At 43.2% G+C, this 14907-nt stretch overlaps 1 protein-coding gene across 1 annotated transcript in view; it reads left to right on the top strand.

The window, feature by feature from the left end:
- Nucleotides 1-14907, top strand: part of Plc21C (Phospholipase C at 21C) — a 739135-nt gene that overhangs the window by 195523 nt on the left and 528705 nt on the right. The window contains exon 9 of the mRNA XM_080273643.1: nt 13385-13531. Coding sequence (XP_080129769.1) covers nt 13385-13531 — 147 coding nt within the window. The remainder of the gene's footprint in view (nt 1-13384; nt 13532-14907) is intronic.

The raw sequence follows: 14907 nt of genomic DNA, 5'->3' as shown, positions 1-14907 counted from the left end.
GGTGTGCCATAGCCTCATCCCTTGTTTGTTGAAGTAACTGCTGAGATGGACGTTATGGGAACCGAATGGAAAGGTGAAGGGTGGAATCACCAGCGTACGAGTGGATAGGGTTAGATGTACAGCTTAGAAGATCATTGATGAATAAAAGGAAGAGAGTTGGTGATAGGACAGAGCTCTGAGGAACACCACTGTTAATAGATCTAGGAGAAGAACAATGGCCATCTACAACAGCAGTTATAGAGCGACTGGAAAGGAAGCTATAGATGAAGGCACAGCTAGAAGGATAGAAACTGTAAGAGGGCAGGTTGGAGATTAAAAATTTATGCCAGACTCGATCGAAAGCCTTTGAGATGTCAAATGCAATGGCAAAGCTGTCACCAAAGTCCCGAAAGGAGGAGGACCAGGAAACTGAAAGGTTGGTGAGAAGATCACCAGTGGAGCATCCCTGATGGAACCCATACTGACGATCAGAAAGAAGATTGTAATAGGAAAGATGCTTTAAAATTTTTCTGTTAAGAATGGACTCAAAAACTTTTGAAACACAGGATGTTAAAGCAATTTGGACGATAGTTGGAGGGTTGGGAACAGTCACCCTTCTTTGGGACCGGCTGAATGAGAGCAAACTTCCAACAAGAAGGAAAGGTACAAGTAGAAAGACAAAGGTGAAAGAGTTTACCTAGGCAGGGTGTAAGCACAGAAGCACAGCTCTTGAGGAGAACAGGAGGGACTGCGTCAGGCCCATATGCCTTGTTAGTATTGAGGCCAGTGTTGGCAGAAAATACATCAGCTGAAGAAATTTTAGTGTCAGCCATGAGGAAGTCAGAAGGGCAAGGAACTCCGTTACGTGAAATTGTCTGGTGAACGTGCCTCTGCCGATGAGCTGGCTGCGAGAGACTATCCTGCAATATTTAAAACGATTATTGAAGAGGGACAGTACACCAAGGACCAGATCTACAACATCGATGAAACGTCCTTATATTACAAGGCCATGCCAAAATCAACTTACATTGCTAAAAGACAGAAACAAGCCCCTGATCGCAAGCTCCAGAAGTGTAAGATGATGGTAATGTTCGCTGTAAACCTGTCTGGGAGCCACAAGATGAGGCCAGTTGTTGTACACACAGCTTCACATCCAAGGTGGTACAAAAACCTCACGATCATAGATGTAAGTGGCGTGTATTGGTATAAGTCTGTAAATGGTTGGATGACCGGGAACATTATTGCAGACTGGTTAACGAGGTGGTGTGTCCCTGATGCGAGAGCCACGTGTCGGGAACTGGGCATTCCATTTAAGATGCTCCTTGTGCTTGATAACGCACCAAGTCACCCTCCATACCTGGAAGATCTTCACAAGGATTGTCATGTTGTGTTTCTGCTGCCCTGCACAACGTCACTAATGCAGCCACTCGATCAAGAACTAATCGCCACAGTGAAGCATTTCTACCATAAGGAAGTGTATGACTACCTATGCAGGAAGACCAACACACAAGAGGAGCTTCATGCCCTACAAGAAGATCACGAGGAAGACCTTGATGAGTCATCTGCTCCCGTTCCATCTCCACCAGCACCTCTGTCCCGACCTACCACAGATGCCATGACTGTTGAGGCATTTTGGCGTAACTTTACGGTGAAGGACGCAGTTGAATTTCTCCTTCAAGCCTGGCACCAGATTACACCTGCAACGGTGAACCATGCGTGGCGAATGCTCGTGCCTCACCTGTGCATCACCCAGGAGACGGCCATTCAACCACTGGCCGATGCTGAGGCAGCAACATTGACAACAGCACAAGCTGTACCAGGTTTCGAGGACGTTACATTGGCGGACATACAAGAAGTGCACACTGCTACTGAGGAACAGCCTCCCGAGGAAGTGTTGCAATGGATAGACGAGGCTGACGCAGAGCCCGATGCCAGACAGAGTCAAGTTGAGCAGCCTAGTGTGATGGAAGGCAGGACTGAGCTGTGTATGTCAAACATTAGCAAGATCCTTGCTGCCGTGGATAAGCTCAAGGAAGAGGTGAAGGCACAGGAAGTGAGCAACCTAAGAACGGAGGAACTTCTGGTTGGTATCGACAAACTCTTCCGTTTCTACACAGACAGGCATAGGGAAGAAATAAACAAGAGAAGACAGATGCTCATAACAAGCTACACACAGCGGGCTCAGGTTGGTGAAATAGCGGAACCATTGACGTCGACTGCTCCTGATCCTGTTGAGGATGAAAAGGATGCAGTGTCAGAAGTGTCAGCATTGGCCTTTGAAGGGTTTATGGCTGAAGTGAGTGACTTGGATGCTCCTGGGGAAGGTGATCAAGAGGACTTTGCGGAGGGAAGTGTTGGTGCGGTGGGGAGTGTGGCGCTGTAAGTGTTGCCACGCCTCGGAACCCCTGTTATTTAAGGTCATCATGCCTGTTGTCTACTGTTGTTAAGGTGACTACCCATATTTTTGTTATTGTAGCTATAGCTTTAGTACAATGTCTGAAACATATGACCTTTATTATGTCTCTAAGGGCCAAAAAATGTCCAGGTATGAGGGGGTACCACCCATGTGTAATTATTCCCATAAGATTATGTATTCCTAGTACGCGAATTCCCAGTGCCTGAGCTCGTGCACCGCCCAATCTCTCGCGCACTATGCGAGCCCACTGTATATATGTATATATATATATATATATATATATATATATATATATATATGCAAATACTGTGGAATGTCAAATTTCGATGGGCATATGTACCAAAAAATCACCTCGAAATAAAAATTATCAAAATTTAAACTGAACTTCTTATGGGAAAAGTTAGTTTGGGTCCGGGGCCTCCGAACCTAAATATCTAAAATCATGTTTTTTTGCGCACACACCCTGTAAACTTTATGAACTATAATTGTGGTTAAGTAACTGTAGTTCTGCATTGTATTGCCATACTGTCAGCAAGTGTATACTTGGTGGATTTCTGCCCTTTCCTGTATTGCCATTTCTCCTTTGGCTGCGAAGATTTAGAGGTGCCAGGCTGCTCTCGTCCATTACCATTGCTACCCGAAGAACCACTCTTGCTTGCCATCTTGAAACAGGTAAGTTGCGACGAAAATACAAAGAAAATACATACAACTGAATTGCAGTGAAATGCACGTCCACATGTGGAAGGTACAGGCTGAAAGTGCGGCACTTGGCTGTAGAGGGCTGGCTGCTGGCAGGACAGTCGCAAGATCGCTGCCGACAACTGAACTTCCCCTTGCACATGGCTTGTTGGTGGTGGTGCCTACTCTTATCCGGGAGCTCTTGTCCTTAAACAACATGACTGTTTTTTTTCTCAGTCTCTGTTGTTCATTTCTGCGTTGCTCCTTATATTCATAATTACCGTACTTCTCTTCGTTTCAGTATTCTGCCTACTGTATTTGCTACCACCTGTAATTCATTTTGTTTTAGTATTTCTGTTATTGATTCTCTTCCTTTAATTTCTCTTGTTATATTTTCAAGTTATTAAAGTATAGATTAGTTAATAATAAGTATATATATAGAATGACAGGGAATCATCCAGGGTGCGAATTGTCCTGACGGGAAATCGTCCATGTTTTGACGGGGAATTATCTGACGAGCGAATTGACGACTGTGCATTGTCTCGGAACCATATCACTGTATGCTTCATATACTGTATGAATAAATGATGTTGATTTTCATTCTCTTCTTGACACGTCACACACGATATTAGGTTAGGCTCATACTTTTTCTTATAATTTTCCTTCACTTCTAGCATTTAGGTTCGCATCAAAAATATTATCTTTGCTTGTTTTGGTTGGAGTCCCTGAGAGCACGTCACATACAATATTAGGTTAGGTTCATACTTTTTTTTATAATTTTCCTTCACTTCTAGCATTTTGGTTCGCATCAAAAATATTATCTTTGCTTGTTTTGGTTGGAGTCTGGCCCAGAGAGCATCGAAATACGCGACTTTGCGTCGAAAAGTAAGGTAGGCAGACCACTCCAAAATGCATCGAAATTTGATTCATGAAATTCTAAACAGTCGAAATTTGAGATTCCACTATATATATATATATATATATATACAGTATATATACAGTATATATATATATATATATATATTTGTCATAGGTCTCGAGATTGGTCTGGGTCTCGCTTGACGTGGTCTTGAACTTGGTCTCGAAGCTTATGGTCTCAGAGTTTTGGCTCGAGACCAGCATTACAAAGTGCATCATGGCATGGAGAAGGTCGAAATTTATGATCTTTCACGGAGAAAAATCATGTCTGATTTGATTCATGTTGCGCCATACAGTGTTGTACTGTTTATAGATATGCCCGGCTAGTGCTACAGTGATGATGCATGAGCTGAGTCCTGCGAGTGCCGATAGAGTGCGTGTGAGTCGAGAGTGCATGCATGACATGGCCATTCTCGTAATGATAATCTCTGTTTGCACGCATTCATGTTTTGCAGCTCTGATCACCTCCGTGTACTTCATATACGTTATGGTGTATGCAATCCCCGCACCCTTCGTACACGTACACCACAGATTTAGCTAGGTTGCTCAGAAAACATAGCCACAAAAATGTCTATTTTCCAATGTTTGTTTCTTCATGCCAATGAAGCAATGACAGCAGAAATATTTTACCTAGAAGTTCAGTTGTTCACATACATTAAATTTTGTAAATATATTTCCTCCCTTACAGGGATGTAGCCAGGATTTTGGAGTGATGGGGGCCAAGTCCATCAGTGGCTTCCAACTTTTCGAGTTATGACCCTTCAGAGCTTCCAAATGTTTATCACGAAGGCCTGCAGTGACTTCTGTGACCTTTTTAGAAGAAATCAGAATATTTTCTAATGTTGCACTGCCACCCTCGTATTTCATACAACTCATTCACCTATGAGCAGGGGGCCATGGCCATGTGGCACAGCAGCATTTCTAGCCCCGCTATAGTGGGGGGGCCACCTAGGGGCCGATAAATCATCTGTAGTAGCAAGAGGGACAGTGAGGAGACTCGAATGAGGGCCCCTTTCAAGAGGGAAAGTTAGTGAAAACTGTTCTCTTAAACAAATAGTGGGTATGACCACAAGAAGTATTTGAAGCACTCATGGAAGTAATATATGTAAAATATATTTATGAAAATTTTTTTGCTTCCCACCTCTGTATCCCGAAACCCCTTTGGTCTCTTGCTTAATTATCCTGAAAAATAAGTAGTCCCCCTCGACTGTTCAGGAAACACAAAAGATGAATATGTTGTGTATGGAACGTTTGGGCACGAGTAAAGCTCGGAGAGAAGTGCGAAAATTAGTCTTCCGAAAACCAGCTTTTGCATGAGGAAGATACAGCTATCCATGAGTATGATGGCACTGACGACGTATGCAACACCATACATTATAACTTCTAAACAGTACTTTCAAAAATTTAAAAACTTAAAAATCTTTCAAAAGCCATAGCATCGGTGTGCAGGGCTGTAGAGAGCTATGACCGCACCCTGGGGTGTCTGGAAGACGTTTTACACGAGCCAGAAAAAGCAGCAAAATTATCTCAGTCCTGGTGTGGGCCTTGGTCTCTCCATACTCTAGAGTTTTGGCCCCAGAAATTATCCCTATGGCCCTCTTCTCTCATTATTCTTTGTAATTGTCTTTCCAGAAATCCCTTGACCTCATTCAACTCGTGTGATAATCAACTTAAATTCGTTTAAAAGGTGTTGAGTGTTGCATCGATACATAATCTGCAACTGGGTGATTGGGGTACTAGTGCACTCACTCGAGGGGTCAAGACGCCCGTGAAAACTGACCAGCAGTGCAGCACCTGCAGGCTGCAGCTACTTTTCATTCATTCAGCAGGCACATAAATTCTTGGTCTTGGTCTTAGTCTTGGTCTCAGAGGGTCTGGTCTTGGTCTTGGTCTTGGTCTCGAGGTGCCTGGTCTTGACTACAACACTGATATATATATATATATACAGGCAGTCCCCAACATACGAAAATAATTGGTTCTTAAAGGTCTTTCGTAAGACTTTTTCATAAGTCCATCTCTCATTCTTATACGAGATGCTACCCAAAAGTTCCAGTAATTGAATATTGTAGGAAAATAAGTTACCTTACCTCCAAGTTCTCACTGTCACCTTTGCAGTAGTCCCCTTGGGCATGTATACAGTGGTCCCTGCGTTTTTTTCACGAGTCCGTTCATCCCTCAAAGGATTCAGGTGTGATGGTCTTGAGCACCTCGAGCGATTCTGTCTGGATCCCCTCAGTTGAGTCAAATTGACACCCTTTCAGTCATAATTTCAGCTTGGGAAACGGGAAAAAGTCACAGGGAGCAAGGTCAGGTGAATAGGGTGAGTGGGGAATGACTACCATGTTACTGGAAGCCAGGAACAGCTGGACAATAATTGATGTGTGGGCAGGGGCATTGTCATGATGCAGGACCCAGTCCTTGTTCTTCCAGTGTTCTGGATATTTGCAGCAGATGTTCTCCCTCAGATGCTGCAAAACATCACAGTAAAACTTTCCGCTGACAGATTGATCAGGTGGGACGAATTCCTTGTGAACAATCCCTTGGATATTGAAGAAAACGATCAACATAGGCTTGACATTGCTGGGAACTTGACACGCATTTTTCAGCCTCGGTGAATTAGGAGACTTCCATTGCAATGACTGTTGCTTTGTCTCTGGGTCATAACCATAAACCCATGATTCATCACAAGTTATGACCCTCTCGCTTTTTTCAGCCTTGGTGAATTGGGAGACTTCCATTGCAATGACTGCTGCTTTGTCTCTGGGTCATAACCATAAACCCATGATTCATCACCAGTTATGACCTGGGAGATGAAGGTGGCATCATCTCTGACCTGATTCTTGAGCTCCCTGCAAACTGCAACGTGATGTGCCTTCTGCTCGTCAATCAGCAGTCTTGGTACAAATTTTGCAGCGATGCGTCTCATGCCCAACATGTCCCACAGAATGTGTTGCACGTTCCTTTACAACAGTCCAATGATATCACAAATATCATTAATAGTTCATCTGCGATCTGCAAGGATAGCCTGATGAACATTTCCTAAGTTTTCTGGTGTTGTTGCCGTTGACGGTCATCCAGAACGGTCATCGTCTTCGACTGACGTTCGTCCTTCCTTGAACCACTTGTACCAGAAAAGTATTCTGCTTTGGGATATGGCATTGTCACCAAAGGCTTGCTGAAGCAACCGGTGAGTTTCTACAGCCTTCTTGTTGCTCTTGAAGCAGAACTTGATGCAGGTTCATCGTTCCATGAGGTCCACCATTGCAGAACCGCCAAACCATCCACATACCACGTTACAATAATATGCGTAGGTCAACAACACGTCCACTGACAGACACAGCCGGGGCCACACTGACGCACAAGGGATGCTACTGACTCTTCCTAGCGGCAAAAGGCAAAACTGCAAACGGATGGCTCCCTCTGTTCAAGTTACAGGAACTTTGGGTAGCACTTCGTACATTCTCTCTCTCTCTCTCTCTCTCTCTCTCTCTCTCTCCAACCCAGCCCTAATCCCATAATTACTGAGGTCAAAGTTCTTTTCCTCTACCCCATCGCCTTTCTGCACCATACCTACTTCTGTGCTATCCTCTCTCTCTCTTTCTCTCTCTCTCTCTCTTTCTCTCTAACCCATCCCTAATCCCATAATTATTGAGGTCAAAGTTCTTTCCCTCTACCCCATCCCCTTTCTACACCATACCTACTTCTGTGATTCTCTCTCTCTCTCTCTCTCTCTGTCCAACCCATCCCTAATCCCATAATTATTGATGTCAGAGTTCTTTCCCTCTACCACATCCCCTTTCTACACCATACCTACTTCTGTGATATTCTCTCTCTCTCTCTCTCTCTCTCTCCCTCTCCCCAGATTAAAGCCCATTATTGTATCCACTCCTCCACTTATCTCCTACCCTTCCCTGAACTGCAATTATCTCCTCACTTCCTTGTTGGTGTCTTCACCTGACTCCATTCTTCCTTGCTATGACTGACCTCCCCTCCCCCCCCCACACACACACACAATTTTTTTTGTATCTGTGGATTTTTTGTACGTCGATCCTTCGTAAGTAGGGGTCTGACTATAAATAAAACTTGTGAAAGTGAGGTGTCTGAGACAAGTAAGAATGTTGTGGTGTGAGGGGCAGCATTACAGTGAATGCAGTATGAATTGTTTTTGAGTTTTATTTTTTTGCTAGTACTGAAGACGTGAAGGTGAAGGATTAGTTACGTTATAGTTTGGTTTGGTGCACTTGCATCTCTGGGAAGGGCATTTTCTGAAGGATGAATTTCTGGTGGGGGGTTCAAGAAGGGTGCTGTTTTGTAGGAAGTTTAGACGGTCTGTGGTGGCCATGTATAGTATACATGCATATGCCTTTGAAGTGTTGTGTTTGGTGGAGGAGGAGGGATGACGATGTGGCATTTTATGTAGTGTTGAGAAGTTGTTCAATTTTTGTTTCTTTGCTGTCTAGCCCCGGGCTTCTATGCTCCTCATGGGGCAATGTATGATTGGATGATGGATGGAATGTGGTGATGGCCATACAGTGGGAAGGATTGTGTGCATAAGCAATGAAATATGTACATCTAATTTTCATGTACTCCTTCATTGGGAGTTCTTTGGTTTCTTGATGCAAGTGATCAGCGTTTGTGGTCTGTGTTCACTTTTTTTTTTTTTTTTAATAATAATAATAATAATAATAATAATAATAATAATAGCTCTTCCATGTATGTGGCATTTGAGGAGGGGCCTATCTTGTGCTCATGTAATTTATCGTTGTTTGAGTAAGCTGTGTACTAATTGTTTTCAGTCATTCTTCATGCTGTGCAAAGGTGGTGCTCACGTATGTTTTCAGGGGATCAGGTTTACATGATTTTGCGTTGATGTTGAAAAAAGTCATGTGTTTGCACAATAAATTCAAGAATTTTGAGATATCTCTAAGAGGAGCCACTGTATAAAGGGGGTGGCATGAGGGTGTGTGTGTGTGTGGGATTCATATCTGTCAAGAATGAGGAGTGATACAGTAAGACCTCACTATAACGGACTCATTGGGGCCCAAGCCATTCCAAAAAATGTGAAATTCCCCTGCTAATCCAGACTTTTTCCGATATATCAGACATTAGTCCAGATTGCACCAATGGTTTTTAAACTGTTTTCACTACCATTACAGTACTGTACTGTGTTATACCTTAACTACATTAATCAAGTGGTTTAATATATAAAATAATACTGTACTGTACACTGATAAACATGTCTTCTATTTACCTTTTTGTGGTGAACATAGCTGAAGTGGTCAGGCACTCTGAACTGCTTCTGGCTTTATCGGACATTTTCTGATATATAGGAATTTAGTTCAGTAGCTCCTCGATTCCGATAAAAGCAAATTCTGTTTTATTGAAGTCCGTTATATCGAGGTTTTACTATAGTTGATTCCTTTGGGGGAAGTGGAAGGTGTGTGCAGGATATTTACAGAAGAAATATGTTCACCATGTGATGTGGTGTATGGGAGGAAGAGAAGACAGAGAGGGGTGCAAGGAACAGCGTGGTGGACTGAAGAGGTGAGACAGGCTGTGGCACAAAAGAAGAAAGCATACAATGAATGGATGAGAAATAGGGGCGTGGAAGAAGTTGAGAGGTGGAAGAGAGAGTTATATGTAGAAAGAAAGAGGGAGGTGAAAAGATTATTAAGAGAGAGTAAGAAGAGAGTGGATGAGGAATTTGGAAGGAATTTGAGTGTAAAGTGGAGGGACTGTAAGAAAATGTTCTGGAAAGAGGTGAAGAGAGTAAGACAGGGTGGAAGTGAGGTTAGCAGGGGACTGAAAGATAAAAATGGTAGATTAATAGTGGAGAAGGGAGAAAAAGTGAGCAGATGGAGAGAACACTTTTAGGAATTGTTGAACATAGAGGATGGAAGTAATTCGAGTATAAATGGCTGGGGAATGGCTGGGAAAAGGTGGGAGGTGAGAAGACAGGAAGAAATCGGTAGGATAGAAGTTGTGGAAGCAGTGAAGAAAGTTAAATTGGGGAAAGCCCCAGGAATTGATGGAGTGTGTGGTGAAATGCTGAAGCATGGGGGAGAGATAGTAGTAGAATGGATGTGGAAAATGTGCAGATTGGCCTGGGAGGAAGGTAGAGTTCTGGAGGATTGGAAGTCAGGTATAATTATTCCCTTGTACAAAGGAAAAGGGGACAAAGAAGTGTGTTGTTATCATAGGGGCATTTGTCTTCTTAGTATAATAGGAAAAGTGTATGGTAGGATACTTATTGAGAGAGTTAGAGAAAGAACAGAGGAATTAGTTGGAGAAGAACAGGGAGGCTTTAGGAAGGGAAGAGGTTGTGTAGATCAGATATTCATTCTTAGATCTTTAGTGGAAAAGTTTCTAGAGAAGGGAAAGAAGTTGTATGCTGCTTTCATGGATTTGGAGAAAGCATATGACAGGGTCGATAGACAAGGATTGTGGAAAGTATTAAGAATATATGGAGTAGATGGGAAGTTGTTGAATGCTGTGAAGAGTATGTATGATGGTGCTAAGGCTGAAGTGCATGTAGATGGTGAACTAAGTGAATTTTTCTCTTTGAAGGTAGGGTTGAAACAGGGATGTGTCATGTCTCCATGGTTGTTCAATCTGTACATGGATGGGGTAATAAAAGAGGTACAAGGTAGGGTAGTGGATGTTGGAGTGGCCCTGGTGAGAGAGGATAGTGTTTGGAAACTTCCTGTACTGTTGTTTGCAGATGATACTTTGTTGTTGAGTGAAGACGAAGGGGAGCTGCAAGGCTTGGTGGATGAGTTTGAGAGAGTGTGTAAGAAATGGAATCTAAAGGTGAATGTAGGGAAGAGTAAAGTGATGGTCTTTGAGAGAGGTGAAGTCAGTGAATGTACAGCGAGGTTGGATGGTGAGGAATTGGAAACTGTGAGTATGTTTAAGTATTTGGGTAGTGTGATGAGTAAGGATGGAGGTTTGGAGGGTGAAGTGCTTGTAAGGGTACAGCAGGGAAGAAAGGTTGCTGGTTCTTTGAAAGCAGTGGTAAGAAACAGGGAAGTGAGCATAGAAGTGAAAAAGTTACTACATGACAGTATTGTGATACCAACTCTAACGTGTGGAAGTGAAGCTTGGATGTTGTTGGAAGGACACAAGTCAAGAGTGAGAGCAGTGGAAATGAGTTATTTAAGAGGAGCCTGTGAAGTCACATGGAGAGACAGGCTGACGAATGAGGGTATAAAGGAGCATTGTGGTGTGGATGTGGATGTGATAGGAAGCGTTATGAGGAATTCACTGAGGTGGTTTGGCCATGTGGAGAGGATGGAGGGTGAAAAACTGATGATGAGAGTGTATATGAGTGAGGTGGAGGGGGGAAGAGGGAGGGGGAGGCCAAGGATGAGATGGAGGGATGGGTTGGAGAGGTATATGAGAGAGGGGGGTGTGAGTTGGGAGCAGGGCAGTGAAATGGTGGGGGACAGGGAGATGTGGTGATTTGTTTGCGGCCACCCCAAATGGGATTGAGGCATCTGGCAATAGTAGTATAGTAGATTCCTTTGGTGTAGCAGTCATACTGTGTACAGGAAGACACCAGGTTTCGGCCTAATAGGGACTGTGAAGAGTACCACTGAAGCTGGGGCATTGACCTTACAGGCCATAAGAAAACTCACCCCCCCCTAGTGTATTTCCTACTTTAGCGGGCCTGGTCTTAAATTTCGGACCCTGACACACTATGGTCTTCCCGGGTCCTCCTATTCAACCACTGTAACTAATGATTTTCAATCACTAGCATATTTGAGCTGTATTCGGCCACTGTTTTCACTTGCCCAATTAGGGTGCCTGATTCAAAATACAGTACTTCTTCGCAAAGGCTAGATTGGCTTTAAGTTCACTCAGCTGTTTTCACATGCAGTAAAACCTCGATATAACGGACTTCAATAACCTGGAATTCGTTTTTATCGGAATTGAGGATCTACCAGACTAAATTCCTATACATCGGAAAATGTCAGACAAAGCCAGAAGCAGTCCAGACTGCCTGACCACTTCAGCTATCATCACCACAATAAGGTAAATAAAAGACATGTTTATCAGTGTACAGTACAGCATTATTATATACAGTATATTATACCATTTGATTAGTGTAGTGAAGGTATAAAACAGTACAGTACTGCAATGATAGTGAAAACGGTTTAAAAACCATTGGTGCAATCCAGACTAATGTCTAATATATTGGAAAAAGTCTGGATTAGCAGGGGGAAGTTTGGATGGCGCTTTTATCGGAATTTCGCTTTTTTCGGAATGCCTTGGGCCCCAATTAGTCCGTTATAGTGAGGTCTTACTGTACTATGCACAGTCAGCTCTGGCACATTATACATTTTGCATATTTAAGAGTTACAGGCACCTTTCTCAATTTCTGCCACAATTTTATTTTTTAACTCATCATCATACTTGCATTTTTCATCCCCTTGTGGTAGTCATGCTTGGCCTTCCCTTTACTTCCTGCTGTTCCAGGTTCACATCTTCTTACACCATTTCCACCATCACCTCGTCCACATCTTGCTCCACTTGGGGCTCAAGATGAATTAAATTATTTCCGTCAGTTATTAATCATGATCACAAGACTGTAACACTCAACTTGTGGACGCACTGAACACACGTGGGAAACAGGCCGAAACTGAGTGTTGGCACCGTTGTTGCCTTGTCGAGAATCCAAAAGTGTGTCGGAGGGCACTAAAATGCGTTTTTAGTTGCAAATGTGCAGTCTCAGGAATATTTGATGGTTGTCACGAAAGTGCATATCACCAGTCTGTTTACTGCAAAACCTGGTGCCTTACTGTAGTGTAAGTCATTGTTCTAGTAAATGTAGGTAAGTTTACTATATTTGGTGGCTGTCACCAAAGTGCGTTTTGCCAGTCTGGATACTGCAAAACCTGGTGCCTTACTGTAGTGTTTCTAGTAAGTGTAAGTAAGTGTTTTAGTAAGTTTAGGTAATGTTGGAGATGGCCTGCTGCATGTTGAGTTTTGGAGTGTTGTGAAGCAAATGCAAGGCAGTCAACATAAGACTGCTGTTATTGAAGGAGGGGGGGGGGGAGTTGTTAGATTGTGGAGAAAAAGATTTAAAAAGCAGGAGTGAGAGGTTTGAGCCACATGAGAATTGTTGTTGCTGTTGTTGCACTTCCAGGCTTATATGAATGTGAATTTGACAAACTAATTGAGAGAAAGTAACATCACTGGTAAAACTGTTATTGAGTAGGGACTTAAAAGAACAAAATTAATAAAAATAGAATAGGGAGGTCTTGTTAAGCAGGAATTTCCTTATTGAAGGATCAGGTCTGCCTGAACTTGCAGCCACAGCAGCTTATCTGTGGGGAATTTGGCAAACACAGAAACTCTTCATCAGCTAAAATATTTAATGATGTTCCACAGATGTGTTGAGCTGTGAAGGGTTCCTCAAATACTTGATGTCTGAAGAAAACATCGTGATGTCCATGGAGAAGCTTGATCAGTATGAGGACATGGACCAGTCCCTCTCGCACTACTTCATCAACTCCTCACATAACACATATCTTATAGGTTTGTTCTGTAGTGGAGATTACAGCAACTGTTTCAGTACCTCATGTAATATTTTTCCTAGAATTGCTCCTTGTACCTTGTACCTGTACTTTACTTAGAGTCCCATGCGGAGTGATCCAGGTTAGGTCCCGTATACAATGTCACCAACTTCTCCATTCTTACCAATCCTCTACCACTTTGCTAACTCACACACATCTGTTCCCATTCACCTTGCAGCATTTCCTCAGCTGTGTCTCTTGGCTGTCCCTTTGGTTGCTTGCATCAAACTCTCTCATGCTTTGCTAAACACGGCTGCTGATCGCTGTTCATCTCCTGTACATACCCAAGCAGTTTTTTTACAAAATGTCATATCGTATTGTTTATAAAGTCTCCAACATGCCTGCATGCATCTTCCATGGTCACCTAATGTGCCTTTCCATGCTGCTCAGTCTCTGGCAGCCTCCCTGTTCAGTTCCATATCCTTGAGGTCACACTTTGTGACCTCATCCCAGATCTTTCTCGGTCTGCCTCTCGCAACCCCACCCCCAACATTTACACTTCTCACCTTCTGCACCCAATTGTCATTCTCCATCCACTCAGCATGCCCAAACCATCTCAATCTACTCATCATCACAACTCCAGTCCCATCCTTCCTCTCAGTCATAAACCTAGCCTCCCCCCCCCACCCAGGCCTTACATTCAAGGACTCACTACACATCGTTCTAATCATTTTCGTTTCTGTACGTTTGAGCCTATGAACATCCTCATTCTTAACTGCCCAGGTCTCACTACCATACAGCATTACACTCCTAACACGTACCACATAAAAATATGGCATGCACCTGTCTGGTTCTTTCATGTGCTTATTTCAGATTCTTTTCTTTTTTCCTTGAAATCTAACATTTCATTCCCTACAGTGTTTTTGATATACAGTAAAACCTGGCCATAATGGACTTCAGTATACTGGAATTCACTTTTATCAGATCAAGGAGCCTACTGGACTAAATTCATATATATCAGGAAAAGTCCAATAAAGCCAGAAGTGATCCACACTGCCTGACCTCAGTCTAGCGTGGGCAAGGGGATGGTGAAGGATGAGGATGTTTGGGTAGGTTGTCGTGACCTTGATGATGGGCATTGGGTAGTTGTCGTGACCTTGATGATGGGCATTGGGTAGTTGTTGTGACCTTGATGATGGATGTTGGATGGGCATTGGGTGGTTGTCATGGTAGTCGTGACCTTGATGGTGGATGTTGGATGGGCATTGGGTGGTTGTTGTGACCTTGATGATGGGCGTTGGATGGGCATTGGGTGGTTGGTGTGACCTTGATGATGGGCATTGGGTGGTTGTTGTGACCTTGATGATGGGCATTGGGTGGTTGTCATGGTAGTCGTGA

Source organism: Coenobita brevimanus, chromosome 55 (assembly GCF_032717465.1).
Source record: "Coenobita brevimanus isolate Jiangsu-jjx chromosome 55, ASM3271746v2, whole genome shotgun sequence".
Lineage (NCBI taxonomy): Eukaryota > Metazoa > Arthropoda > Malacostraca > Decapoda > Coenobitidae > Coenobita > Coenobita brevimanus.
This window is presented reverse-complemented; position numbering and strand designations above follow the sequence as displayed.